This window comes from Orbicella franksi, chromosome 8 (genome assembly GCF_964199315.1).
Source record: "Orbicella franksi chromosome 8, jaOrbFran1.1, whole genome shotgun sequence".
NCBI lineage: Eukaryota > Metazoa > Cnidaria > Anthozoa > Scleractinia > Merulinidae > Orbicella > Orbicella franksi.
In genome coordinates this window covers 27,155,426-27,182,243 of record NC_138152.1, presented here as the reverse complement: position 1 = coordinate 27,182,243, position 26,818 = coordinate 27,155,426, and the positions used below count along the sequence as shown (strand labels likewise).

Genomic DNA, 26,818 nt, shown 5'->3' with positions numbered 1-26,818 from the left:
GCCCACGGTGAAACAGTATTCTTGTGCCACGGCCAATAACAAGGAAAAAAGAGAGCCTTGCAAAAGCAGATTCCAATTTTGACTAACGTCTTTCTAAGCCTTTTGAAATTTTACTCTACTGAAATAAAGCGAAACAGTTCTCTTTGTTCCAAGCTTCAATTTGTGCTTCTATATTAAACCCGATAGACAAAAACGGAAATTTTTTTTTTTTCTAACAACTTGGCGCAAAACGATTGTAGAGTAGTTAAGGCCTCGAGCGCGCAGGAACAGAATAATGCTAATAAAGTAAGAATTAGACGCTAAATCTGGCAACTCTTCCTGGCTTCTAGGATAATGAACTATGATTCTGATTTGAAACCGCGAAGTTGCAAGAACTTATAAGCTGCGAACAAGTTCACGGAAAAACTATCGCCAAATCAATGGAAGATTAATTAAAAATGCGACTAGACGCTTTCTAGCACAGCTAAATCCTTTAAATTTGGTCAATAAAATCCTGTTTAGTATTAACTTTGTTATTAATCAGTTGTTCATAATTCGACTTTGAAGAAAATTATTTGCCATAGGATTCCCACACAAACACTGTAATTACTAACATGTGTTGCTTGCAAGTCAAGATGACTTCCAAAACTGTGAAAAGGTCTATACAGCTTTACTAATTGCTCTTTCGTTTCGTTCCCGTTTTGTCAATATTAAGCATCTGCTGGTGTCGTTCTTGAAATTAATCAAACGAACCACATCACATCACAAGCTGCAAAAGACTGTCTGGGAAAAAATAATTATCCCAAGATTTGGAAAGGAAAAAAAAAAACACAACTCAAAATGGACAAAGCATTTTTTAATTTACAGCCACAGAACATCAATCAACTACCTGGACCCAATAATTAAATCTGCAAGAATAAGCCAATCGTTGAGTCTTCCTCACCACAATTAAAACACGGCAGCAAAACCACTCCTTGAAATAAACTTGCAAAGTCGAGTATTTGAACAGTTCATTTTTCCACTCCGTGCCGAATTCTGCTAAAAGGTAATGGACGCTAAAAGCGTTTTGTTCTTTGTCCTTTTTCAGGGAATGGCGAATGTCATTGTTTACGCTGCTGAAGAAGACTCCAAGCTTTCTCGTTCAGTATTCTTCACGACACGGCAAAATAAGCAGCTTCAGGGACATGTTGTCAAAAGGTTTGAGTCTCCCAGCCTGACATCATGCAGCCATTCTTGTCTGAGAAATTCTTGGTGTACTTCAACCAATTTCAAGATGTCATCCATGAAGAACACCAAAGGAACTTGCGAACTGAACAAGCACGGGGCTATTGACGAAAACACTAAGTTTTATGATAAACAAGGAGTAACTTTTTCTCTGCTCATAACGGTAATTACCAATTTATTGTTTCAAGAAGTCTCAACAAAGTTTAGTCTCCTGGGTTCGAAAAGCAATTTGCGTTTTGTTTGAACCCAAATATTAACCTCATAATTTATGGAGACATAAATATTATAATTTTGATCAGAGTAGGAACGAGTGAAAGGGTCACCGGAAAATTAACTAGCTCCTTTGTTCCAAAAACAAAACTTTTCAGAAATAAGTTAGTAATACGTTATTCAGATCTTTGCATACATGTATGTGAGAGTGAAAAAGAGAAGCTTTGCAACAAGATGGGGCACGGGAACAAAAAGCCGTCAAGGCATAAATTAATAGACACTGTCCATAATAAAACCAACTTCCTGCCAATCGCCTAAAAATTTTGTTTACTGGATATATTTTCTTTTTTATGAACTATCTTAATTCTAATTCAAACGCTTTACATGTGTGATCAGGGTTGTCAAAATCCCACATCTCTTGGTTGCCTCAACGGTGGTTCTTGTGTAGCAGACGACAAGAAACAAACATTTTCATGTTCATGCAAAGCGCCTTGGATTGGGAAAAACTGTGAAGCCAAACTTGGTAAGAAAACGTTTCGAGACCTGCAGTGTTGTATAATTAAATAAATGTATGGGCAGCTCGTGTGTGCGGAAAAAGTTGAGCCACCTTCAACTTCTTTTCCACAAACGCAAATCATATATACATCTGCTGTATTCTATTCTACGCACTTAAATCATTTAAATTCAGGGCCAGTTTATTAGCACGAGTAAAATAACACGACAGGAGAAATATATATATATATATATTTTTTTTATACAAAGCACGAAGAGCTTGTAATGAAAGATGTTAGAATTGACAGCAGTGGAGCAGAGTTACAACATGCTATGTGCATGCGGACAAGAACTAGTTTTTGATAACGTTGCGAATTACAAATATTGAAATAAGATATCATAGCAAAACAAATTATTATTCGATGCATTTTCCTTCCTTTTCATTACCGAGAGCCCACAGTTTGACCTGGAAATAACTGCCTACTATGATTAGTCTGCTCATGCGTAATACTGTCTAATTGGTTTTGTTTCAATATTCTGCTCATACGTAGTAGCAACCAAGCTCTTGTGTGAAAAATGGTAGTTCGCTTCACTTGGCTGTCACAGAGTAATTTAAATATGAATATCATAAATTATCGGATATTTCACAATATCGTGATTTGTCAGTGTCTCGCAAATCAAAGACTTCGGCATCGCGAGATAACTGATCTACTCGCCACTGATAAATTACGATATTTTGCTCAAAATCGTCCAATAATTGTTAATTGTCCGCGGCTCAAGAATTACGTTTTTGACGGACAGATGCAATTTTTTTGAGTATAATTGTTGTTCAGCTTTAATTTAAGTCACGTTTCCTTCTCGTGGCTGCTTCTGTGCGATTTTCATCTGTGACTTTTTCTTGAGTAATTTTTTTTTTGGTAATTGCCCAGCTCCCCATCAAACAGGCATATTGTGCTAAAGTTTTTGTCGCATGTTATCTTCTTTTTCCTGACGAATAAAATTTACATACTTCTTGTGTAAACTGTCAAATCAACATGCCGTTAATATGACCGTTAAAACGTTCCGTTTTTCATTATCTTTCAGACGCTTTTTCATGCGACGAGACTCAAAAGAAAGCTGGCGAGACGTTACCAAATGGACTATACTTGCTAACAAATGGGAGCGTGTCATTCAAGGTAAGCAAAATGGAAAACACGTCATTGGCTAACTTGACGAAAGCAAAGCATAACTTTTTGGCGGATAATTTATAAGGAATACTAAGCTCGCTACTCCCTTATTAGGTGTACTGTCACATGACAGATGATGGCCAAGGATGGACACTGGTAGCCCGATTCTCAAACAGTGATGATAAAAATTGGATGAAAGACACCGGCTTATGGTGGTATGACCAGGAAGTTGCCATGGGAACAACAACAGACCCGTCGAATAACGGTGACATGATCTCATCCGCATTTTGGTTGGTCAGCGGCAGAGAGTTTAAGATCACGCGCAGTGACGATTCCAGTTACACTTCTCTGTTACAGACCACAGGTAACTGTTTGGCTGAACAAACATTCCGATCAAAAATCACCAGTTATGGCGACTTTAGAAATGGCAAAGTCTGGGCCAGTGACGAGTGCCTGGGAAGCTGCACGGTTCAATATGGCGGTCAGTACAAGTCAACAGACAGGTTTCAACAGGCTGAGTGCAGTGGAGACATCCAAAGCGCCAACAACATCGGCTTCTGGTGTGACGAGGACCATGGTGATGGATCCGTGATGATGATTGGTGGAGGAGGAAATGCTTGTTCAAGAGCTGATCACGGGATTGGAATAACAGAAACTAACGCCGCTTCCTTTGTTGAACAAGGAGCAGGACGAACTGAATATGACTTTGGTTATGATGCTCAAACAGGATCTGTCCCATCCCAGGAATATTCATTAAACCTGTGGATCCGTTAAATGTTACCTCTGTACGTAAAAATCTTCAGTTTATATTGTCTTCTTACAAGATTCTATCTTAAATTATAGAGTAGCTGATATAGCGAATGAACAAAATAATTTACTCGTAGATGTAATTGATGTCATGTATAACAAACGTCTCAGATATCACTGAGACGATTAAATTCCAGATTAAAACTAAAAGGGATATACGCTCGGTTGTGACTTGTCTACATTTGATCGATATTTAAAAATTAAGATACGCCTGGTTAATAACCCTTTAATTCTGCTCTTAATCAATGTGACTGGTTTAAAAAATCCTATTTTCCACTAATTCACTTGCCAAGTTGTTATCGGACAGTTTGTTATCAGACAGTTCAATAGGGGCATTCACGCTGGCGTCATTGTTTACATTTTTGCTCATTTCCATACGGCTTTGCGTACAGAAGGAAACGCCAGGCAGCTAAAGAGCTAGTGAAACTTAATACATGGTGAAATGTTTAGCTCTTCAGGCGTAGTATTCAAGAATATATTGTCTTTCAAAAACTGCAAAATGTCTGGGTGGCAAAAGCGCTCATACATTCTTTGTAAAATTTTGAGTTTAAACCCGTGTTGCACAAAAAGTATTCAACACATCGATCTGGCTCATATTTATTGGCAGGTTTAATCGTACTACGACCTTCCAATATTCAGAACTGATTTATTTGTAGCTCCATCAGAAACTGAATTGCTTATGCTAATGAGGTAAATATTGTAAACAAGGACTCCCCTATAAGCCAATCACATTCAAAGTTGTAGTTTAAATCAGCCAATCACAATCTCGAGCAGTTTACGTCGCCTTTGTAAATCGACTATTCTTCTTTTCTCGTAAATTGTAATTTTTATGTAATGGTCCGCGTAAGAACTAGGCCGGCCAAACGCAAAATCGATTTAAAAGTGTGGTCTTAATTATCAATTTCAATCAAATCGACGAATCTAATTGGTCGACATCAAAATATCGTCGAAAAAAGAAAGAAAGAAACGAAAAAAAAATATACCCTTTTAGGCATAGTTTACCCCATACCCCTTATTTTTATCACACGACCAAACTTGAGCATTGTCCTATGCGCCAACGTGTTGATCTCGTGAAACTAACGCCATGCGCCACATTGGACTCGAGAAGGAAAGCGTCCTCTACTGAATAATTATTTGTGTAAATCTGGTTTCTATTCAAGGTTTTAGCAAGGATTCTGTGAGCAACCGTCCAGTAACACGTATGGGGCCAAAGGTCTATTCCGCTAGGGGGTCTGGGGGCGTGCTCTCTCCCCCAACCCCTTCTCCACAGAAAGTTATGCAAAATTGAAGCGTTTTTGATGCGTTCTCCTCGATTTTCAGCCGAGAAATTCAATTCATGGACAGTTTTAATGACGACCTAAAGCAATCTGACCTTCTGACAACCAACGCCTTTGATCTTATGGATCTCACTGAAAAATACGAAAATACTCTGACGGAAATACTTCAAAGGCATGCACCTTTAAAACGACGCATGATAACTCTCCGTCCATCAGCACCATGGTACCATGAGGGTATTAGTAACGCCAAGAGAAAACGTCGAAGGCTGGAGCGCCGCTGGCGATCGTCGAGACTGTGCGTCGACAGACAGATGTTTGTCGACCAGTGCCAGGTAGTGAACAAAATGCTAAGGGACGCAAAGGCTTCATACTATTCATCTATTATTTCAGAGAATGCATCAGATCCAAAAATACTTTTCAACGCAGTCGACAAGCTATTACACCGCAGAGTAGATAGACGCTATCCGACCGCACCCTCAACGTTTGTGCTTACGAACAATTTTGCCGACTTTTTTGACAAGAAGATAGCATCCATAAGAACGGAGCTATCCAAAGAAGTGACTTCTGGTACCCAGTCCTGCGAAGCATACAAACAGCCATGTCAAGCCGAATTCACAGAGTTCAGGGTGATGTCAGAAAGAGAGATTGAAAGTTTTGTGGACAAAATCAGTAAAAAATCCTGTGATCTTGACCCTATACCGGCTTCTATTCTTAAGGAATGTAAATCAACTATTCTACCCGTGTTAACTAACATCGTTAACATGTCTCTCCAATCAGCAGCTATGCCCGCTGCACTGAAAGAAGCAATGATCAAACCGAAGCTGAAGAAGGACAACCTGGACTCTGAGGATTATTCAAACTTTAGACCTATCTCAAATCTGAAGGTTGTATCTAAGATAATTGAAAAGGCAGTATCTTGTCAATTGAGTGACTATCTACGCGATAATGATCTAGAGGAATCTTTTCAGTCAGCATATAAACGCTTTCACAGCACGGAGACTGCTCTCCTGAGGGTGCAAAATGACATTCTCTGTGAGATAGATAATCAGAAATGCGTTATCCTGCTACTGTTGGACATGTCTGCTACGTTTGATACCGTCGACCATAAACTGCTACTAGAAAGAATGGAAAAACGCTACGGCGTGAAAGGAAATGCGCTAAAACGGTTTCGATCCTATCTTCAAGACCGAAAGCAGTTTGTGATGATTGACGGAACCAAGTCAGAGATGAAAGAACTTCGCTACGGTGTTCCCCAGGGATCCGTTTTAGGGCCAATCCTGTATTTGTTATACACATCGCCCATCGGGAACATCATCAAACGGCACGGACTTAACTACCATCTATACGCTGATGACACCCAGCTCTACCTCTCATTTAAGCCCAACTACGCCGAACAACCTGGTTCTATAGCTAAAATAGAAGCATGTGTTTCTGAGATCGACTCGTGGATGGTGTGCAATAAGCTGAAACTAAACAGAGGAAAGACGGAGCTTTTGATCTTGAGCGCACGACATCGTCCACCCCCATTAATAGACCACGTCGATGTGTCTGGTGAACAGATCGAGCCATCTACTTCTGCAAAGAACATTGGAGTCACCTTTGATGAGTACATGTCACTGGAAAAGCATGTTACCAGTACCTGCAAGGCCTGTTTCTTCCATCTTAGAAACATTAGCAGGATAAGAGTCTGTCTATCTCTAGCAGACACTGAAAAGTTAGTACATGCATTCACCACTTCCAAACTAGATAACGCCAACTCGCTTCTATATGGACTACCAAAATTTTTGATAGATCGTCTACAAAATGTCCAGAATGCTGCGGCTCGCGTTGTTACTAGAACAAGGAAATACGATCATATCAAGCCGGTTTTAAAGCAGCTACACTGGCTTCCAATAAGCCAGCGCATCAACCATAAGATTTTACTTTTAACCTATAAAGCGCTCAACGGCCAGGCCCCTAATTACATTACTGAACTGCTAGAGCCTTATGTACCAAGCAGAAATCTTCGATCCTCCTCCAAAAACCTCTTGAAAGTACCACCTGTCAAGTTAATAGGCTATGGTCATAGGTGTTTCTCTTTTGTAGCACCTAGCCTATGGAACTCTCTTCCGAACAATATAAGAGGGAGCGGCTCGCTATCAGATTTTAAGACTTGTATAAAGACATATCTTTTTAACAAATTTTATAACTAGACTTTTGGTTAGTTAGTTAATTAGTAGATTAGATAGTTTAGCTAGTTAGTTAGTCAGCCACTTAGTTAAGTTAGTCAGTTTTTATTTAAAGGTTTTAATGATTCCTAGTTTTACTTTCATTTTTACAGCTTAGCTATTTTATTTGTTAGTAATTTTTTATCACTGATGTAAATTTTTAATGTAAATTTTATTTTTAATAACATTTTTTACTGTAAAGCGCCATGAGCCATGGATATGGCGCTATACAAATCTATTATTATTATTATTATTTTTTGTTGTTTTTTTGTTTTTGTGTTTTTGTGTTGTTTTTTTTTCCATCATTTTGCTAATGGTCCGTCCATATGTAATAGACAAAAATAAAGAGAAGAGTACGTGTAAGATTGGTTTAGCGACCATCAATAAGTAACTCAATGACTCTGCGCTCAATCCAAAAACCACTAAATTATTTTGTATGGAATGGTGCAACTATTAACGTACTTGACGACACCTGGCGAGCGAGATGCAGACCGCTGGAGACTCACTTTTGGCGCCAAATTTAAAGTTTACTGTCAAAATTATCTCAACCAAGTATTTCATTTCTTTTAAATATGTTATGCTTTACGGCATTCAAAATCTGTTGTCATGAATCTTCAGTTTGGTCCTAAAGAGAAAACCGACCGCTGTTATATGTCTTTCTTGCCGAGAATGTGACTCCAGGACTTTGAAGTTTTACCCCTTGCGTTGAACGCTGATAGGCTAAATCTAACACCAGAAACACTGCAAAGTTCCCAGAACCTGGACTTTTCCTGCTGCTTTGCATTTTTTTTTTGGTTTGTTTTTTTCGTTTCCCACTACGTTAATACGTTCTGATTTATACCGTAATATTATTTAGAAATGTATTGCTCCATTTTCACTAGACTTCTCTATAATCAAATTTGATTAAAACGTACCCTGTATGAACAGTAATACAGTAAACATGGTGTTTTCCTTATTTACGGTCATTTGTTTTAAACTCCCGAAAACCCAAATTCCCGATAACTCGATAACTCGAACCTTTTTCAATTTTCCTTCAAGGTTCGCGTTATCGGGAGTTGACTGAATTGGCATAAGTATGAAGCTTGTTAGACCAGACACGAGAGAGCGGCGGAAATCGAGCCTAATTATTACGTTGTGATTTGATTAACGTGAGACGACATCCACGATATACAAATGCTCGGGCGCCAACATATAACGTGACAAATAGGCGCACGGAGAACCAATCAAAATCGAGAGTGTTGTTAAAGTTTTCATTGAGAGATGCAGAATTATTTGGCTATCTTTGTCATATTTACCTACTGTAGTAACTCATTTATTTTTCTTTTTTTAATATCAACTGAAGGTAATTCAAAACTGAGAGTAGCGCCTTCAGTTTCAAGCTGGAACTTGACACTAAATCGTAGCAATTGCAGAGACCTTTTTTATGCCTGAAGATAAAACCTCCGCGTAGATCTATATAATAACTAATGTTGAGATATTGTCAGGTTAAAAAAATCCACACAGAATGTTTCTGAAAGACTTAGCAATCAACGAATCCACAGGTTTAATGAATAGGACTGAGATGGATGGCTTCCTGTCTCACCATCATAACCAAAGTCATATTCAGTTTCACTGCTTCCTCCTTCAACAAAAGAAGCACTGTCAGTTTCTGTTATTCCGATCCCATGATCAGCACGTGCACAAGATTTTCCTCCTCCACCAATCATCATCACTGATCCATCACCACTACTCCAGTCACACCAGAAGCCGATGTTGTTGGCGCTTTGGATGTTTCCATTGCACTCAGCCTGTTGAAACCCGTCTGTTGACTTGTACTGACCGCCATATTGAACCGTGCAGCTTCCCAGGCACTCCTCACTGGCCCAAACTTTGCATGAAGAAGGCAAGATCTTCAAGGAAATCTAAATCGGTTCGTTCGCTACAGTGGCTACTGGATATAATATAATAAGTAATGTTGAGATATTCTGCGGTAAAAAAACTACAGTGAATGTTCCTGAAAGACTTATTAGCGATCAACGGATCCACAGGTTTAATGAATAAGACTGAGATGGAGGCTTTTTTGTTTCACCATCATAACCAAAGTCATATTCAGTCTGGGCTCCTCCAGCCTCCACAAAAGAAGCAGCGCCAGTTTCTGTTATTCCAATCCCGTGATCAGCACGTCGACAAGCATTTCCTCCTCCACCAATCATCATCACTGATCCATCATATTGCCACTCACACCAGAAGCCGATGTTGCTGGCCCTTTGGATGTCACCACTGCACTCAGCCTGTTGAAACCCGTCTGATGACTTGTACTGACCGCCATATTGAACCGTGCAGTTTCCCAGGCACTGGTTTTTGGCCCAAACTTTGCCATTTCTAAAGTCGCCATAACGTGTGATTTTTGATCGGAATGTTTGTCCAGCCAAACAGCTACCTGTGGTCTGTAACAAAGGAGCGTGATTCTGGTCATCACTGCGCGTGATCTTAAATTCTCTGCCGCTGACCAACCAAAATGCGGGTGAGATCATGTCAGCATTATAGAACGGATCTGTTGTCTTTCTGACGGTCGTTTGGCGATCATACCACCATTCCCCTTGGTCTCCCATCCAGTTCTTGTCGTCGGTGTTTGAGAATCGAGCTATCAGTGTCCAACCCTGAACGTCGCAGTATACCTGATTAATAGGGAGAGATTAAAGCAAGTTTAAAATGCACTCAATCAAGTTTATTTCCATTTCGGTCAATGTATGTTACATTAAATTAGGACAAATTTGAATAAATGGAGGAGAACTAAAAAAAACTTACCAGGCTTTTACAAGGTGGTCCCTAAAACTCACCTTAATGATTACAAAATGTCTTATAAATTTGGTATCAGGTATAAGCAAGTAATGACATCTTATGTATTACATTATTTCAACTCAACGTGTGGGAATCGTAAAATAGTACTAATTTTAGATTGCAATGAGCGAAAATTATTCTAATAGTAAGAACTGCTTAATTTTTTTTAATACTTTTATTGAAATAGACTATTTTGTTCCATGTAGAATAGTCTTCCATATATTAATTACTTTATTTCTTGTCAAGTAAACACCCAGATTTGTCCTACTAAACTTTTTGTGTAGATTATTGGACTTCCGTGTATAATGTTTATGAACTTGAGTATTTTCTATATACGGAAATAATTGAGATACACTCAGAGTCATGATATTGTCCTAAGGTTGAAACAGAAAGTGCTAACAAGAAATTCGTTAATTTGTTTAACGCCCACGAATAAATTTAGTTTTCGAGAACGTGGACGAGAGGGAACTTTATATGAGGAAAATGTTATAACGTGCGATGCCTTCTTTTGCAGGGACGGATTTAGCGGAAGAAGGGGTGATTGGATTGGTTGGCAAGCCATCCCATTTTGGAGGAGCAAAAAATGACAAAAATTGATACATATCGAGAATATTATGGCAGAAATAAAGGCAAACTCTGGGGAGGTACTTTATTGTAATTTCTACTTTGTCGTATTGCCAGTATTTCTGGTGTAACAGTTTCAAATGAGACTCCAATTCTCAAATTGCAACATTTTGGAGGCATGTCCCATTGATGTACCAGCCACGCACCTTTGAAAAATCCTGGATCCGCCCCTGTTTTGTAATATTAGAGGGTCGTGATGGGGGTTATGGGAGTTGCAATTTCAGCTCATTTGTCAGCTATCAGTAATTAAAATTTTCCCGATCTAAGATCTCAGTTCAGTCAGCTGAGGAACACATCATTTCTCTTATAGGTTAATGGTGAAGTTTACAAACAAGCCAAGTGGTTCATCCGGCCGGCGCTTATCTTTTCGTTTCAAGTGTCTCATCGAGAATACAACAAGATGTCCCCGGCCAGGGCTCGAATCCGGACCGCTCGATCTTGTCCAGGTCTAAAAAGGGACTGAGAGTATGTTGACCCAGTTTTAATAGCAGGAAGCCCTTGCAATAGCGGTAGCTTATAGATCATTAACACATGCAAAACGTAAGCGACTGAAGTAGACGTACCTCAAAAAATTTATTTTTAGCTATAATAATGTGCTTTCCAGCTGTCGTGGTGCCGTATCTTTTATTCCAGTCCTCACATGAGTCACCCACTGCAAGGTATAATATGCAAGAAATACGGTATTTAAATAATGTCACAAATTAAACAGACGGTACATTATTTTTTGATATCATACCACGTGGGAAACATGTGCCTTGATTGCTGGTCAGCAGTGTTCATCTCCTATAATCTGATGTTGCTATCGAGCAATAATGTCTTGATACGTAATGAGAACTTACAGTATAGCATATGGCTGTAGGATTTTGCATTCAAATTCGTGCCTTAGAATAACGTGATGCTGCGATGGACCGAGGCGAGCGACCCAAGATGTCTGCTTGGTATCCATAGTCTTGTGGTTTTCATCGATATCAGTGGATTGTCCACGTGAGCAAAATTCCCGTCACAGGATTGGCTTTTTCTAGAACCTCTTGGGGTTCCATAGTCGAGATTGATCTAAAAATAACTTGAAAGGGATTCCCTTAAAAAATACAAGCTCTACCTGGCTTAATGGAAGCCATAACAGGTACCCGCGACTACTTAAAATAAGTGCCTCGCCTGTTTTACTTTCATTGTTATGGTTCAGAGTTCGTTGTATATTGATCGTGCCAAACAACAGCAAGAACCCATGACTTACATGTGAACAAAAAAACTGTCAGAACCAACCTGTCACGATCACTGCAGTAGTCGACTCTGCGAATCCAAAGCTGTTGGTAGCGCGACAAGTATATTTACCAGCACTTTCTTCCTTCACATTGCTGACTGTAAGACAACCGTTTTGCTGAAAAGCAGGCGACAAGTTTAGTGACTGTTGGGCCCTTGTCCATGATACGGAGCCCTTTGCATCACAACAGAGTGTCAAATTGGATCCTAACTTAGCCAGGACTTGTGAAGCAGGTTTCTTGGTAAATATCGGCGGCTCTATAAAGTAAACATAGCTTAGGCGATGTAAATGCTACGTTTCTCAAATCATAGATTGGTCAGGAAAGCATTTGGTTGGTCGGTCACTCGTTCACTGCATGTTTTCGTTCTACTATCGTCAGTTCGTCGATTAGTCTGTCAGCCAGCAATTAGTCCTTCGTTCAGTCCATCAGTCCATCAGTCCATCAGTCAGTCAGGCAGTCAGTCAGTCAGTCAGTCAGCCAGCCAGCCAGTCAGTCAGTCAGTCAGTCATTCAGTCATTCAGTCAGCCAGCCAGCCAGCCAGCCAGCCAGGACTCCGGTCAGTCAGTCAGTCAGTCATTCAGTCAGCCAACCACTCAGTCAGTTAGTCAGTCAGTCAGTCAGTCAGTCGTTCAGTCCATTAGTCAGTCAGTCGGTGAATCCGTCCGTCCGTCCGTCCATCCGTCAGTCAGTCAGTCAGTCATTCAGTCATTCAGTCATTCAGTCAGCCAGTCAGCCAGCCAGCAAGCGGGTCAGTCAGTCAGTCAGTCAGTCAGCCAACCACTCAGTCAGTCAGTCAGTCAGTCAGCCAGTCGTTCAGTCCATCAGTCAGTCAGTCGGTCGGTCCGTCCGTCCATCCGTCAGTCACTCAATCACTCAGCCAATCATTCAGTCAGCCAGCCAGCCAGTCAGCCAGTCAGGCTGGCGGTCAGTCAGTCAGTCAGTCAGCCAGCTAGCCAGCCATCGAGTCATCCAGCCAACCAGTCAGCCTGTCCGTCATGCAATCAGTCAGTAAGGCAGTCCGGCAGTTAGTCAGTCAGTCGGTCAGCAGTCAGGTAGTCAGTCAATCAGTCAATACCGCGTGTGAACAAAATTTCCACAAACGTAACTGAGCATAATACAATTTAAGGTCACATAAATGTATTTTTTCAGGTGTTTAATTGTTGCTTTGTATCATTTCCCATTGGGATAATCAGGCCTTTATGTACCAGTCGTTGTGAACTGATCACACCACTTGACGCCGATCAGTTTACTCAGCCAGTATTTTCTTTGATAGGTGTTTTAGTATATACCACACAAGCTAAATAACTAGCGGACCAAAGAGTAACTTTCTTTGTTTAAGAGTAATTTTATTTGAAATGGGAAGCCATTTTGTTTTTCTTCGCCTGCTCGGAGGTGAATAGTACTTGGCTAATCACTTCCGAGCTAGCCAATCAGCGTGCGCGAAAAGTACTATTCACTTGTGTGGTATATACTAAACTAGATTATTGCTAGCGGCTCCCTACACTATTTGTTGTATTGTTTGTCTCCTTTGCTTATAATAGAAATATTGATATTTTCAAATCGGCTGAGCCAAGCGACAGAGAATAAGATTAATACCTTTTATTCCTAAAGTGCTGATAGCTCTGAAGATACCATGACCGGTGAACACTGAACACAAGTACGATCCAACATGAGACCTTTGTACATTGTTGATAACCAGTGCACCATCTTTCACAGTGGTATCTTTGAGCAAGGCACCTCCAAGCTTACTCCACGTTATCTGTTTAGATGTCTGACCGTCAACCCAGCAGTAAAATATTGCCGGTGTGTTGATAAAGACTTCCTGGGACACTGGATATATACTGATCTTTGGGTCGACAGTGCATTCTCCTTTTGGTCCCTGAAGGCCCGTATAGCCCCTGTTCCCCTTGCTCCCTTTCAAGCCAATCGAACCCTTTTCTCCTGGATGGCCAATTGGTCCAACATCTCCTTTTACCCCAGGGATTCCACGAGGCCCATCCTCACCCACGTTGCCCTTAATTCCCTGGGGTCCTTGACGCCCTTGCTTTCCATTTGGACCCGGAGCTCCTGTAGGACCCAAAGGTCCCCGGGGACCGGGTATCCCAGGTTCTCCTTTTTCTCCTTTGTATCCTGGATACCCGTGCGGACCGGAATCCCCCGGGGGGCCCGGAGGTCCTACTTGACAAAGTTTGTCCTTGCTGGTGCACGCTTTACCTAATTTCTTGTCTATTTCCAGGCGGACTTGCTCGAAAGACATTGTTGGTGCATTTGGTCCAGGTGTTTGACCGACATTTCTTCTCTTTCTATAGCGATGTTCTGAAAATGGTTCCACCTTGTTTTCAGGGTCTGTTCAGAAGTAAGTATAGGAAATCGTTTTAATGAGAGTTCAAGCTCCGTTTTGAAAATGTTTCCACCGACCTTCTCAAACTCATTAATAATTCGTCAAGTTAAGACAAATTAAAGAAAAGCGCAATTGTGAAGGAGGTTGGATACCCGGCCTTAATTAACATAGATTTTGACGATTTTACTTCTCCGTTTTCTCCTTAGATTTTGTTTCGATTGAGACGATATATCAAACTCTCTAGAGCGGTACAAAGAGCACGACCACTCAGGACGCTCGACGCATATAATATGCGTCCTTGGGAGTCAAAGGGTTAAAAAACGCAAGGCCCGGCGACATTTTCAATTTCCTGCGGTTTGAAGAGCGTTTTCGAAAAGCTCCGTTTTCGTGGCGGATCAGTATAGATGGTGGGCCTAACCGTAGACATAAATCTGCGTTTTAAAATTTATCCACTGTAGTGTAGACGGGGTGTGAAATACGAACGGACACAGACCACGGTGCACTTACACGTGACGCATTGATCACGACAGGCAATAGCGATCTGATATGCGGTGATATGCCGAATCCATTCTCCCGATAAAAAAAAATAAGCAACAATTTTTAGGAAAATAAGTTTAAACTAACGGAGAATAATCTACAAAGCTCTGATTTGGAAAGCTTAAAAATAAACCAAATACTGAAAACCGGAGTGATAGCATATCCGAAATCAATTTTTAAAAAAAACCCAGACACTGACCTCTAGATCTTTCACTGAATTGTTGTCTGAGGAAGGTAAGACCATATATAGGAGATTACCGATAAATGAATTGCTATTAAACAGCAATGGTTTCCACTGTCTCTCTGTAAATGACTTTGTTCAAACTATGGCAGGTATCTCTTTCGGTTTACCTGAGTACGTAGCAATTTTTACGGAGTAAAATGAGATTGTAAAGTCACAGATCTCCTCAACCAGTACTCACCGGACTCCTTGCTATTTCTTTCTGAATTCTGCCTACTCAGAGGTACCACAGTAGAATGTAACAATGCTTGTACTATTCTCTGCACTTTAGCTTGCATATCATTCTCAATTTGCTGGATACGGTTTCCAAGTTTTGTTTCCACCGATTCGGCTTTCCGGTGCATAACATCGATTCTCACAAACAACATGGCGGCGAATATTAACGAAATCACAGATACAGCCAGTGAGCCTTTCGTGATTTTGTCGTTGCGGTTCGTTTGCGAGTTTTTCTTTGCATTCATGCAAGCCATCATCGATCGTTTGGCGAGGACAATGTAACGTCTTAACCTGAAAATTGTTAAAAAGAGACTACGGAAAATGCGAAAGCGCGTTTTCAACTCTAGAAATTCTTCTTTTGGTCAAGGGTATTACTAACGTCAGCAATATCAATTTCTTAATCTGGAGTTAATAATCTCTTTTAGGAAAACAGGGAGCTGTCCCCAAGGCTAGGATGGGAGCGGGGTGGGGAGAGAGAATGCCAGTGAATGGACCGGGAATATCATTGATTTAAAATAGATTATAGTGATTTGCATTTGGAAAGACTCCTCGTAGTAGCTTTAGTTGAAGGCTGCTTTGAGAGGTGATGAAAATAAGATGAGGATGCATTGAGGAGACTTTAAGTGTATTTGTGCGTTTATTTACTTATTCGTGGCTTCTTCAATATTTATCTAACGAAAATTTTTTTTGAAAAATCGATGCCTGACCTTGGACGATCTGCACTTTTGAAAGCAAATTACTAAACAGCCCATTATTTAATTTGTGACCTAATTGACCTCCCTTGAAACTTACTTTAAAAATGTTTACCTGGTACGATTGAGGTTTGCAACATACACAGTTAATAAAGTTAACTGGTCACTAAACCTACCATATGTCGGAAAATGAACGCTCTTTAACCTTTTACATCCAGTTCTTTCAAAGCTGAGGATTACACGGAATATATTAGTGGATAACTTTCAAATAGAATTCATTCGCACTAACTAGGGCTCGTTAAGCTTAAGAAGTTTTTCAGCGGTGAGAGGCTAGTGAAAACCGCGAAGTTGAGAGAAGATAGGCTTTTTCGTGCTTACGACCCCCGGGGTGCTCGAGCTCTCTTTTTTCGAGGGGATGTTAGGGAGGGTTTTGTTTGTGAGTGGAGGGAGGGGAGGGGAACATTGTTCGTCATGATGCGAAGTCATAACTGACAGAATAATCGGATTATTAGTTGGTAAACTTTCTGCTGTCACGAATAGTAACAAATAACAAGTTTCAAATAGCCCACCGAAATTAACAGATTTGCGAAAAATATGCATCTTTTGACAGAAAGCCTCTGAATCGCGTTCACATTAGGAAATACCGTATTTACTCGAATAAGCGCCCCCCTCCGAATAAGCGCCGCCCTCAATTAAGCGCCGCACATGGGGTCGAAAAGTTAATAAGCGCCGCCCTCGAATAAGCGCCGCAGCTGCGGTGCGGCGCTTATTCGAGTATTTCAGCAACAGTCAGGACATTGACATCGAGTGACGCGTTGTTGAAAACCTGCAGAAAAGTATTCACGAGCCTGTTATGGAAGCCAAAACTTAGGTTTACTTCAAGGCTGTAAGCCATGAAAAATACTCATGAAGTAAATTAAATTGTACAATCAAAATATTTTGTTTTTTTTGGTATGAGCCCTTGAAATAAGCGCCGCCTTCGAATAAGCGCCGCCCTCGAATAAGCGCCGCACCGGAGACACGAAAAATTAAATAAGCGCCGCGGCGCTTATTCGAATTATTCCTCAGTGATTTTAACCAATTCTCTCTGCGCATTAATAGACGTGATCAGATGCACGCTTTTAGAACGTAATGTTGATACTTGATGATAGTTATGTAAATTCTATTTACTTTGTTTAAAAGCCCGTGATATCCATTGTTTTATTTTATTTTGACTATCAAATTTCAGTTTAACCGAATTTTTTTTTTAATTACTTGCCGTTTCTCTTTTAAAATTTATTAAATGTGAAGGGTTTTACTGGCCGTTTATTCGTGTATGCTTTCCACTTCATTGTATTCGCCACAATCCGTGACGCTCGATGTCAGCTAATTCTCTCTGCCAGGGGATTGGAAATAGTTTAGCTAATCTATTCATTTCTAGTTGATTTGAAGGAGTGTTCGGATTTGACGAGCAAAGAGTTACAACTTCAGCAGAAATGTCAGACTACAAGCATTATTACTTCATTGTTCGTGGTAGGGGAGAGGTGTCTCGTCTTGCTCTCGCTGCAGCGAACATAGACTTCGAAGATATTCGTATGGATCGCGAGCAGTGGGTCATAGAGAAAGCAAGTGAGAAACTCATTTCCTTTCGCTATATGCCTAACACTAGGTAATTTTTTCGCAGCTCGTGTCCCATGCAATTTTGTTTCGCCTAAGTGGGACAAATCGCTCGAGACACTGCTTGGTCTAACACCCCCCAAAATGGCCTTGACATGCAACGTTTTTGTTGCTGAAAGTGTTACGAAAAGTTAGAGTTTGATTCTATTTTGTGCAAACCGTGCTGCAACAAAAAGACCACATCGTCAGACATGTTCAGTTTTACGGTACATGCAACTGAACCGCCGCTTTTTCTTACAACCTGCTTCCCAGCAAAATAGCGAGACTAGTTTTAGTGCAGGAAAACTTGCCTCGCGTTGACAGCGCCTAGTAACATAGCCTTAAGTCCTGGCCTTAATTAAGGTGGCTGGTGCCAGTTTTCTCGCGCGGGGAGTAGATCACCATCGTGTGTCGCGCGTGAGAGACACGCACGATAGAGGCGCGAGATTTGAACCCGAAAGACCAAAACAAATATGAGCGGCGCGTGGCTTTTTTCGCGCAAGGTCACTTTTGTACTGTTGGAGACGAAATTCGCATGTAAAGGAGGCTTTATCTGCTGGAACAACTTTAGTCAATTCTGTGTATTTAAGAAAAATTGTTTCGGGAATTCAATGTTTCCCAAATTTCAAAGGAAACTCGATCGATCGTGACAGCCACCGAGAACGTATAAAGGACCCGCAAAACAAAGCAAATCTATCCAGAATTTGTGTAAAAATCCTACAGAGTAAGCCAAGGAGGTTGTCTTTAACGATAACTACAACTGTAAATGATGTTTTAGCCGCAAACAAAACAAAACACCTGTTCGAAGCCCGCTCACCCGCGCGGGCACACGAAGCAGTCAGCAGTAGTCAAAACAGCTCATGAGCAACTGCTGATCTTATAAAGTCCGGATTTTTGAATGCGTGTCTACGCGCGTGGGAATAACGGAACTCGCGAAGGCTTTTACATGAAAACAAGCCCGATGACCCCTTCTTTTTATTGTTTTAATATAACATTATTGTTGAGAGTAAGCGTCACAAAAATAAATAAATAAATTCTACGGAAGGAAATTTGCACTTTGTGCAAATTGCCGTTTTTCCAAGTTTACAAGAAATCGGCTCCGTAAAATTATTTTAGAATTGTTGTGCATTTTCATTTTCAGATGCCAAAAGCTATTGATTAAAAAAACTCGGGGTCGCCGGGTTAATTTTTTTAGTTATTAGTGACATAAGCGAAAAATCAGGTCTGGAAAATCCTTTTGGAATGTTGCTATGGGAACTGCTGACGACAAAATAACAGCTGTTTTAGGTCAAGTATAAATTATATAATCCAAACCTACAAAAATATTGCAGTGGCCTTGGTCTGCCTTTTTGTTCTATTCTCACAAAGTTATGAGCCGTCAAAAACCTGAAAACTGGTACGAGCCACTTTAATTTATGGTTGAGTTCGTTTATGGAGAGAACACGTAGTGTTATTGTAATATTTTTCTCCGATGGTTGTCGACGTTTTGTCAACATTTAGGACTTATGTGTATGTTTATGTCACTCTCAAGTCACGAAAAGTTCTTTTTTTTATTATTATTTTTAAAAAAGCAAAACCATACTTATTAAGGCGCTTTTTCAGCCCACAACACATGCGAACTGAAAACTCTTATTAATTGTTTGGTATAATGTAGACTAGGAAATATTACAAGCGGAAATTATCATGTGTCAGATGAAATTGCTTGCAGAGAGGCTCTCGTGCGTTGCGAGAGGAACAAAACCGATGAGTGAAGCCGCGAGAGATGAGTCGGCGGGTCAAGTGAGCTGCAGTGAAGGGACCTGCCAAGAGAATGATCTCGGCGGCTGGCCGTGCAAGGTCTCTCACCAGCTACCTTCGATCACAGACGGCTTTGCTCCTGCCATAACGATGTAAGCCTGTCCGCAGGCTACAGATTGGGCGAAGCGAAATTACACGAAACAGTTAAAACCATTCAAGCGTTCCCCGCTCTATCAGTTATAGCAATTCGATTTTCTTTGTTTAAAACTTCCACTCTTCGACGAAGCCGGTCCGATATCCAAACGAGCCCGGTACAAGACCTTGAACAGTGTTGGTTTGCTTTATTTTGCGGGGACATCTTCTAACGCCGTACATAAACCAATCAAAATTCGACCTCCACCATCTGATCAAGAGGCAAAGCCTTTTCTTGAGGACGTTGTTCCAGAAAACCTATTTCAACCTACTTCTCTTCAGTTGCAACTGAAAGGTGTAGAAAACTAAAATAAAAATCCATTCATTTCACTTCGTTGGTACATTTCCTTCCCATTGTATAATATGGATCCAAGCGCATATCAACTCTTCATTTGGAGCTTGAGACAAACTTTTGCATCGCTTGAACCGTTTTGACAACTGAATAATTCCAAACCACTGCAGATTGCGGTAATTACATCTTGGACAATTCAGTTCATCATCATCATCATCATTAGCCATAATCCCCTTGGAATTCTTAGTCGCCATGCCACGCGGTCACGTGCAACCACTGCTGCCCCGCTCCACGACGTAAAACCAAAGGTTGTTCTTTCTTTCTCTGCGGATCTGCGCCAGGTCTTCCTCGGTCTACCACGTCCTCTGTTTGTCTCCGGAGCCCAGATCTTAGCCACGCTTTACGAATGAAATATACATCGTTGGTTAAGTCATCTTAATTTTTGCTCTGTTTACTTTACTCAGTATGCGTTTCGTGGCGTCTCTGATTGTCTTGTGCCTATAGTAATGGCTGTAGGCTTGCTGCTGACATTTTAAAGTGTAATAAATTTGTAAGTCTTGTTTTGCTGTTTCAGCTGGCAGGTCTCCCTTCGATGAGATGCCATTTATTGTGACTCCTGAGGGAAGAGTGCTTGCACAGTCTTGCGTTATCGCGAAGTACATATGCAAAATATCAGGTAACAGCACCCGTAACACACGTTCATAATTGCGAAGATTTTGTTTACAAACATTTTTTGTGTTATTTAAAAGTTAAAAACGTTAAACAAAAGAACTCTTTGTTTCACCAGGCAATAGTTCTCTGGTTAGCATATCAGTAACAATAGGTGACGTCACTGATATCTTTGCTATAAGGCAATAATATAAATCATGATATTTTGAGTATTTTTTGCGACGTACCAAATTACCTCCAAATGAAGGAAACATCGAAATGTAGAAAAATGGCATAGTTGTCATAATAAAACAAGAAGGAACAAGATGGAAAAGAGGCGATTCCAAGTCGGCTGTTCGCTAATAATTACCCCATTTCTACAATATATGACGTAATCATTCTATATCATCTCCCCCCTCCCTCTAAGTTTCATTGATATAACTGTAATGTTAATACTTTACGAAGTTACAGGGAGAGGAAGGGCCGCAAAAGCTCCTCGAGTTCCCCCGGTTCCAGGAGACCGAAAAAGCTCGGTCGGTAGAACAGCGGCTAGTAATAAACGAGCTTATCATCCTGTTTATGGCGAGAATTGCAAGAGCCGTTGGATGTTGTCAAAATTCAGTCATCGTCCAAAGACAAGGTCTTTTGAATGAAATAGAGAAATAGCTAAAACGTTCCGGAGGACTCCCATAAAAAAGGACGGGGGAGCTCGTGGTACCTTTTAACGGTTAAAAGAGCGGTTTTGGTAGCTCTGATGGTATTCAGCCTCATAAGGCTCATAGCGGGATCTTTTGCGGCACCTTGTAGGGTATTGAGCTAAAAAAAAAAAACATGAAAGGAGATATTTGATCATCAACTTTACGAGTAAAAGCAAGAGATAATGAAGCATTCGTCTTAAAAGCTATTAATTAAAGATTATGTGTCAGTTAACAGGTTGTTTTAGAATTGGTTCCTCTTAAGGGTGAAAAAATTTCAAGCCACGCCCACAAAACAGGATCTTGGTATACCTCGTAAGTGTTCTCTTTAAAATTTCCGACGAGCACCCCCCGTCCTTTTTACATGGGCGTCCTCAAACGGTAAAAAGATTATATCTGTTGTACTTTAGAGGGATGAGTCCGGATGACCCTTTTGATGAAGCGACAGCCGACATGATAAGTGATGGTGCTGTTGATCTTCGTAATGGTGTACTTAAGTTCTACTTCGAAACGTATTAAGTTGCAACGTCCGAATCGCCAGGGGTTTATAGTCTTGAGATTAAACTAAACTAAGCTAAACTCAAATCAATTTCTAAACTCAACTCAACTCAACTCAACTAATATGCTAAACTAAACTAAACTAAACTAAACCAAACCAAACCAAACTAAACTATACTAAACTAAACTAAACCAGACTAAACTAAACTAAGCTAAACCAAACCAAACCAAACCAAACCAAACCAAACTAAACTAAACTAAACTAAACTAAACTAAACTAAACTAAACTAAAATAACTAAACTAAACTAAACTAAGCTAAGCTAAGCTAAGCTAAGCTAAGCTAAGCTAAACTAAACTAAAATAACTAAACTAAACTAAAATAACTAAACCAAACTAAACTAAGCTAAGCTAAGCTAAGCTAAACTAAACTAAACTAAAATAACTAAACCAAACTAAACTAAGCTAAGCTAAGCTAAGCTAAACTAAACTAAACTAAAATAACTAAACTAAACTAAACTAAGCTAAACTAAGCTAAGCTAAGCTAAGCTAAGCTTAACTAAACTAAACTAAACTAAGCTAAACTAAACTGAACTAAACTAAACTAAACTAATATGCTAATTTAAACTAAAATAAAATAAAATAAAATAAAATGGAATAAGATAAAATAACAAAGCATAGCATAGCATAGCATAGCATAACATAACATAACATAACAAACTCCTCAGATGCCATTGCACACGTTAACAACTCAATAGACCTTATCACGGTATTGGAAGCCATCTTGACGGGTAGGCAACACGCCCCACAAATAACAGGGCTTTAATCGCAATCCGATGGCGAATAATTTTCTTAAAAATCGAATTCCGTGCAATTTATGAATGGCAAATAAAAGTTAAGATAATAACCGAAAGGATTGTATTGATCGAATTTGCGGATGTAGCCGTACTTGAAAGTGTTTATTTGAGTTTGTAATTTTTAATACATTTGTTTATCATTTTTATTCGCAAGGTTTGGGCCAACTTGCAAGTTGCGTACAAGTTCGCGGATTTTTGTTTTATTTTGACAAATGTATGGAAGATCAAAAACGCGACTGGACACTTTCTAGCTCAGCTACATCCCTTGATTTATTCAATACACTCTTTTGTGATGCGAAATATATATGAAATAATTCATATATGAACTGCGGTTGTAGATGAAAGTGAAGAATGATCATCGCAGTAAATTTTCCGATTTAAGCCATTGGAAAGAAGAAGCTAGCCTGAAAAAAAGTCAGGGCTTCAACGGGATTCGAACCCGTGACCTCCGCGATACCGGTGTGACGCTCTACCAACTGAGCTATGAAGCCATACATTGGGAGAGAGGTCAATTAATTGAGTTCATATCTTCCCGTATATATATTTCACATCATTTCACTCCTTACGGGAAGATATGAACTCGATTAATTGACCTCGCTCCCAACGTGTGGCTTCATAGCTCAGTTGGTGGAGCATCGCACCGGTATCACAGAGATCACGGGTTCGAATCCCGTTGAAGCCCTGATTTTTTCAGGCTTCTTCTTTCCAATTGCTTAAATTAGAAAATTTACTGCGATAATCATTCTTCGCTTTCACAATCTTTTGTCTAGTATCTTAATTTTGCTATTCTTCAGAAGTCAATTTTTTAGAAACTTATTTGCCATCTAACTCCCATACAGTCTGTACTGTCATTTCTGACCCTGAGCCGTCGAGATGGCTTCCAAAACCCATGATTTTAAAATAAGAAAGATACACGGCTTCTCTTCTCAGCTAAAATTTCCGGAAGAATTCATGGTGGCATGGCTTCATTAACCAAAGCACTTCTCGTTCAGTGAACTAGTGGCTTTTTTTGTTTTAACAGGAAGAAATGAAGAAAGAGTTCTTTAAAAACACACTTACCTCCAACCGGCTGCAGAAATTCGAGGCTCTTCTGAAAGGTCCCTTCTTTCTTGGTGACAAGGTAAGACATGCGATTATGTTCTTCCAGCTCAAGATCAAGCACCGACAGATCTTGTTACGTTATAAATAAATACAAATATTACAATCTTTTAGCTATTGGGATCAAATTGTACCTATGTGCAGAGGTTTTTTCGCAAGCAAGGTAAGGTAAGGTAAAGCCTGCATACCAACCAAGTGGCCCATTAGGCTGGAACTTATCTCGGTTTCTGTAGCATCAACCCCCCTGCCCCTCCCCCGGTCGCAATCAAGCCGTGGTAAAACTATTGCAGGATGCAGGTCTCCTAATTATTTTTAGTAACGTCTATGGTCAGGTTCCCTTCCAAATTCTCCATACTGTGTCGCAATCCTCGTAAAGGTTTGTCCGCTCTGTCTTGAAACTGCCATTATCGAGTACTTAAAGTCTCTGTGGAGACTTAACAAGCTGAACACGAATTCTAACACGTCCTTTATCTTCAGACGTTCTCAGTTGACCTATGCCGACATCATATTCTTCGACGTCTTCAACAACTTTCTGGGCAAAGGTAAACCGGAAGTTCCTGAGCAGCTCAGTGAATTCCCAAAGCTAGAGGAACATTACAAGTACGTGCGTGACGTACCCGGCATTAAGGCCTGGCTCGAGAAACGCCCGAAAACTGTGAATGACTGGTGATTTTATTCAAGTGAGTGTCAGATTTCCAAGCGTAAACTAAGCTTATAAAAGCAAAGCTTTGAAGTGCTTAATAAGTGTGAAGTTTTGTTTTCATTCTCTGTACTATACTGTACTGCGACGGTTGTTAACACCTTGTTCAAACCTTGTTTAGACTGCATGGAGCACACTTACATGTGTTAAAATGGTGTTGTTACACTTGTACCTGAAACTGTAAATGCATGATTTCCTACAAATAAACCCGTGAATTTCGGTGAGCGCGTTAGCCGAGTAAGAACTCTGGGGACCTGGCACGAGGTAAAGAAAATTCTTTTGACTAGTTTGACGTCGATGATCTCCTGATTAGATCAAGAGACTCGGAAATCAACAAGTATAGCTGCAAGACGTGGTTGTAATTCACGGGTGATCTAGTGAGCCGAGTTCATCTCGTACGTTTGCAAAGAATATAAGCTTTAAATTCAGCAACAATTAAAAAACAGACAAACAAACAAATATCTCGTGGCTTGACCGGAATGATACAGCATAATTTGACTGGCCCGGCTTGTTCGAAAGGTGGATAACTCTATCCACCGGATAAATCCGGCACTATGCAGCGGATAGCGTGGTTTGTTTTGTTAACACTTATCCGCTGGATAGTGATTTATCCGTTGAATAGCTTTATCCAGCCTTCGAACAACTGGGGCCTGGAAAAAACATTGTCGTGGTACCCAAAGGTGATCCACAAGACCTTAACCCGTACAACGAAACTCGCACCAACTCTCCTGCACTTTCCAACTCAGTTGTTGCAAAACTAGCCTTTGCATTTGGCCAATTTCTTCGTTCAGTGCCTCGACACCTAGCAGATGTTTCAAAAAAATGTAAAGCTGTATATCAAACACTGAAGGAATGAATTTGAAGGAGTTTTTACCGTGTATAATTAAAGTTATCAACTCAACTCAACTCAAAACAACCAAGAGCACAAGATATCCTTGCTCGACATGGTAAACTTAAAGGGCTTGTTTCCATGCAAGTGCCCAGACGTGTCTATGGAAGGCGGCGCTCAAGGAGGAACATATGTTATCGTTTTGGATGTCAAGCTGTTTGATGCTCGGTGATGAAATGTGAAAAGTGAACTGATCAACATGAGACGAGCGTGGGACAAAGAAAAAATCTGAGTCCCGACAGGAATCGAACCCATGACCTCCCGAACACCGGGCGGGCGCTCCATCTACTGGGCAGTATGCTGGACACCTGTCACATATGAACTCAGTTAAGTTTACCGAGTTTATCGTATACCCTCAGATCGGCAATTTTCTTCAGATTTGGATTTTTGGGTCAAAGTGGTGGTCGAAGAGTAACCTCTAATTTCTGAAGCAAATTTTTGAAAAGGACTAAATATTGGCGGAGAAATGGTGGTTTTACGTTTTCTCCGGAAAGAAAAAGTTTACCTCTTGATTGACAGCCCTATGGCGCGTATGCAATCAACCGAGACGATTTTCGCGGGAATTTCCTGTATGGATGTCACGAATTGACTATGAACCAAGGAAAAACATGGACCAGTTCGAAAAAGCGAAAACAGCGAAGAACGAATGAAAGTACATCAGTGAGTGAAGAAGCGAAAGTTCGCTTCGCGGATGAAGCTATAGCTATCGTATCAAGTGGGCAAACAAATCAAGTCAAGAGAAGAGAAAGGTCTGGTAAAAATTTGAGAACTTGACAGCGATAACAGGGATGTTGACAGAGACTCTTCTGATGAGTTCGATATCGACGAATCGTTGGACTCATTGAGACCCATTGGAAAATTAAAAAAAAACGGGAAAGTCGGGAAACGAGGTTGCGGTTTCAGTTGTTTGCTTTCTTCGCCCAGCCGCTCGGCTGGCGTTCATATCCTTTTTTGTCTTGCCCATTTTGTCAGACCAGCTTGAAGAAAAACTGAGCTACAGAACAATTACCTCTCTCCCTTGAGCGCTTTGCAAACCCCAAGGGTTTTTTTCGGAATTCACGAGTAAATTTCACCAGGCGATTAACGGTAGTTAAAGGAGCGCAGTCACGATATTTTGAGTTATTTTGGCCACATACAAAATCACCTTTAAAAGGTAGCAAACCTGAAAATAACAGTTCAATAAGATAGAAAAACACCCAAGACATAATGATAAACCCTAAAGGAACAAGGATGGCTAAGGATGGAGAAGATTGACACGGATTACAAACGACGAATTTGAAAAATTGAGGCCAAACTTTTCAATATGCGCAAACCATGACTGAGCTCCTTTAACTTTTCCTGCACTGATTGGCTCAGTTATCTGAGAACCCAGTTGAAGGCGTTTGTGGGCAAAGTTTGTTTGCGAAGAGATTTTTCTTAGCGCTGTTTTCTCGAATAAATTTTGTCGCTTGAAGCAGACACTTAAGGTCATTCCACTGACATAG

The 26,818-nt window shown here is 40.4% G+C and overlaps 4 protein-coding genes and 1 pseudogene across 4 annotated transcripts; 2 read left to right on the top strand and 3 right to left on the bottom strand.

Moving 5' to 3' along the window:
* The first annotated feature begins 3,027 nt into the window (after positions 1-3,027).
* LOC145494064 (uncharacterized) lies at positions 3,028-4,108 on the top strand. The gene has a single exon (XM_081473533.1). The coding sequence runs from the start codon at positions 3,198-3,200 to the stop codon at positions 3,843-3,845; it is 648 nt and encodes a 215-aa protein (XP_081329659.1). The 5' UTR covers positions 3,028-3,197; the 3' UTR covers positions 3,846-4,108.
* Positions 4,109-8,888: 4,780 nt separating this feature from the next.
* Positions 8,889-9,257, bottom strand: LOC145494311 (uncharacterized; the record flags this gene model as incomplete). Its single annotated transcript, XM_081473753.1, has 1 exon — positions 8,889-9,257. A coding segment is annotated over one exon (369 nt), but the record flags the coding sequence as incomplete, so codon positions are not given.
* Positions 9,258-9,277: 20 nt separating this feature from the next.
* On the bottom strand, positions 9,278-10,013 carry LOC145494076 (uncharacterized). The gene has a single exon (XM_081473540.1). It carries the CDS (start codon positions 9,951-9,953, stop codon positions 9,375-9,377), a length of 579 nt encoding a protein of 192 aa, XP_081329666.1. The 5' UTR covers positions 9,954-10,013; the 3' UTR covers positions 9,278-9,374.
* A 2,045-nt stretch (positions 10,014-12,058) lies between these two features.
* LOC145494310 (uncharacterized) lies at positions 12,059-15,852 on the bottom strand. Its single transcript, XM_081473752.1, has 3 exons — positions 15,369-15,852; positions 13,665-14,414; positions 12,059-12,324 (listed from the first exon to the last, which is right to left on the bottom strand). Exons 1-3 carry the CDS (start codon positions 15,658-15,660, stop codon positions 12,059-12,061), a joined length of 1,308 nt encoding a protein of 435 aa, XP_081329878.1. The 5' UTR covers positions 15,661-15,852.
* Positions 15,853-17,570: 1,718 nt separating this feature from the next.
* Positions 17,571-24,470, top strand: LOC145494073 (glutathione S-transferase 1-like; annotated as a pseudogene).
* The last annotated feature ends 2,348 nt before the right edge of the window (positions 24,471-26,818 follow it).

Excerpts from the sequence above, each read along its gene's own strand:
- LOC145494064 (XM_081473533.1), top strand. The coding sequence starts at position 3,198 with ATGACAGATGATGGCCAAGGATGGACACTGGTAGCCCGATTCTCAAAC.
- LOC145494076 (XM_081473540.1), bottom strand. The coding sequence starts at position 9,953 with ATGGGAGACCAAGGGGAATGGTGGTATGATCGCCAAACGACCGTCAGA.
- LOC145494310 (XM_081473752.1), bottom strand. The coding sequence starts at position 15,660 with ATGATGGCTTGCATGAATGCAAAGAAAAACTCGCAAACGAACCGCAAC. Across the intron at positions 14,415-15,368 it reads AAGAAATAGCAAGGAGTCCG|ACCCTGAAAACAAGGTGGAA; the intron begins GTGAGTACTGGT and ends ACTTCTGAACAG. Across the intron at positions 12,325-13,664 it reads CAGCACTTTAGGAATAAAAG|AGCCGCCGATATTTACCAAG; the intron begins GTATTAATCTTA and ends TTTACTTTATAG.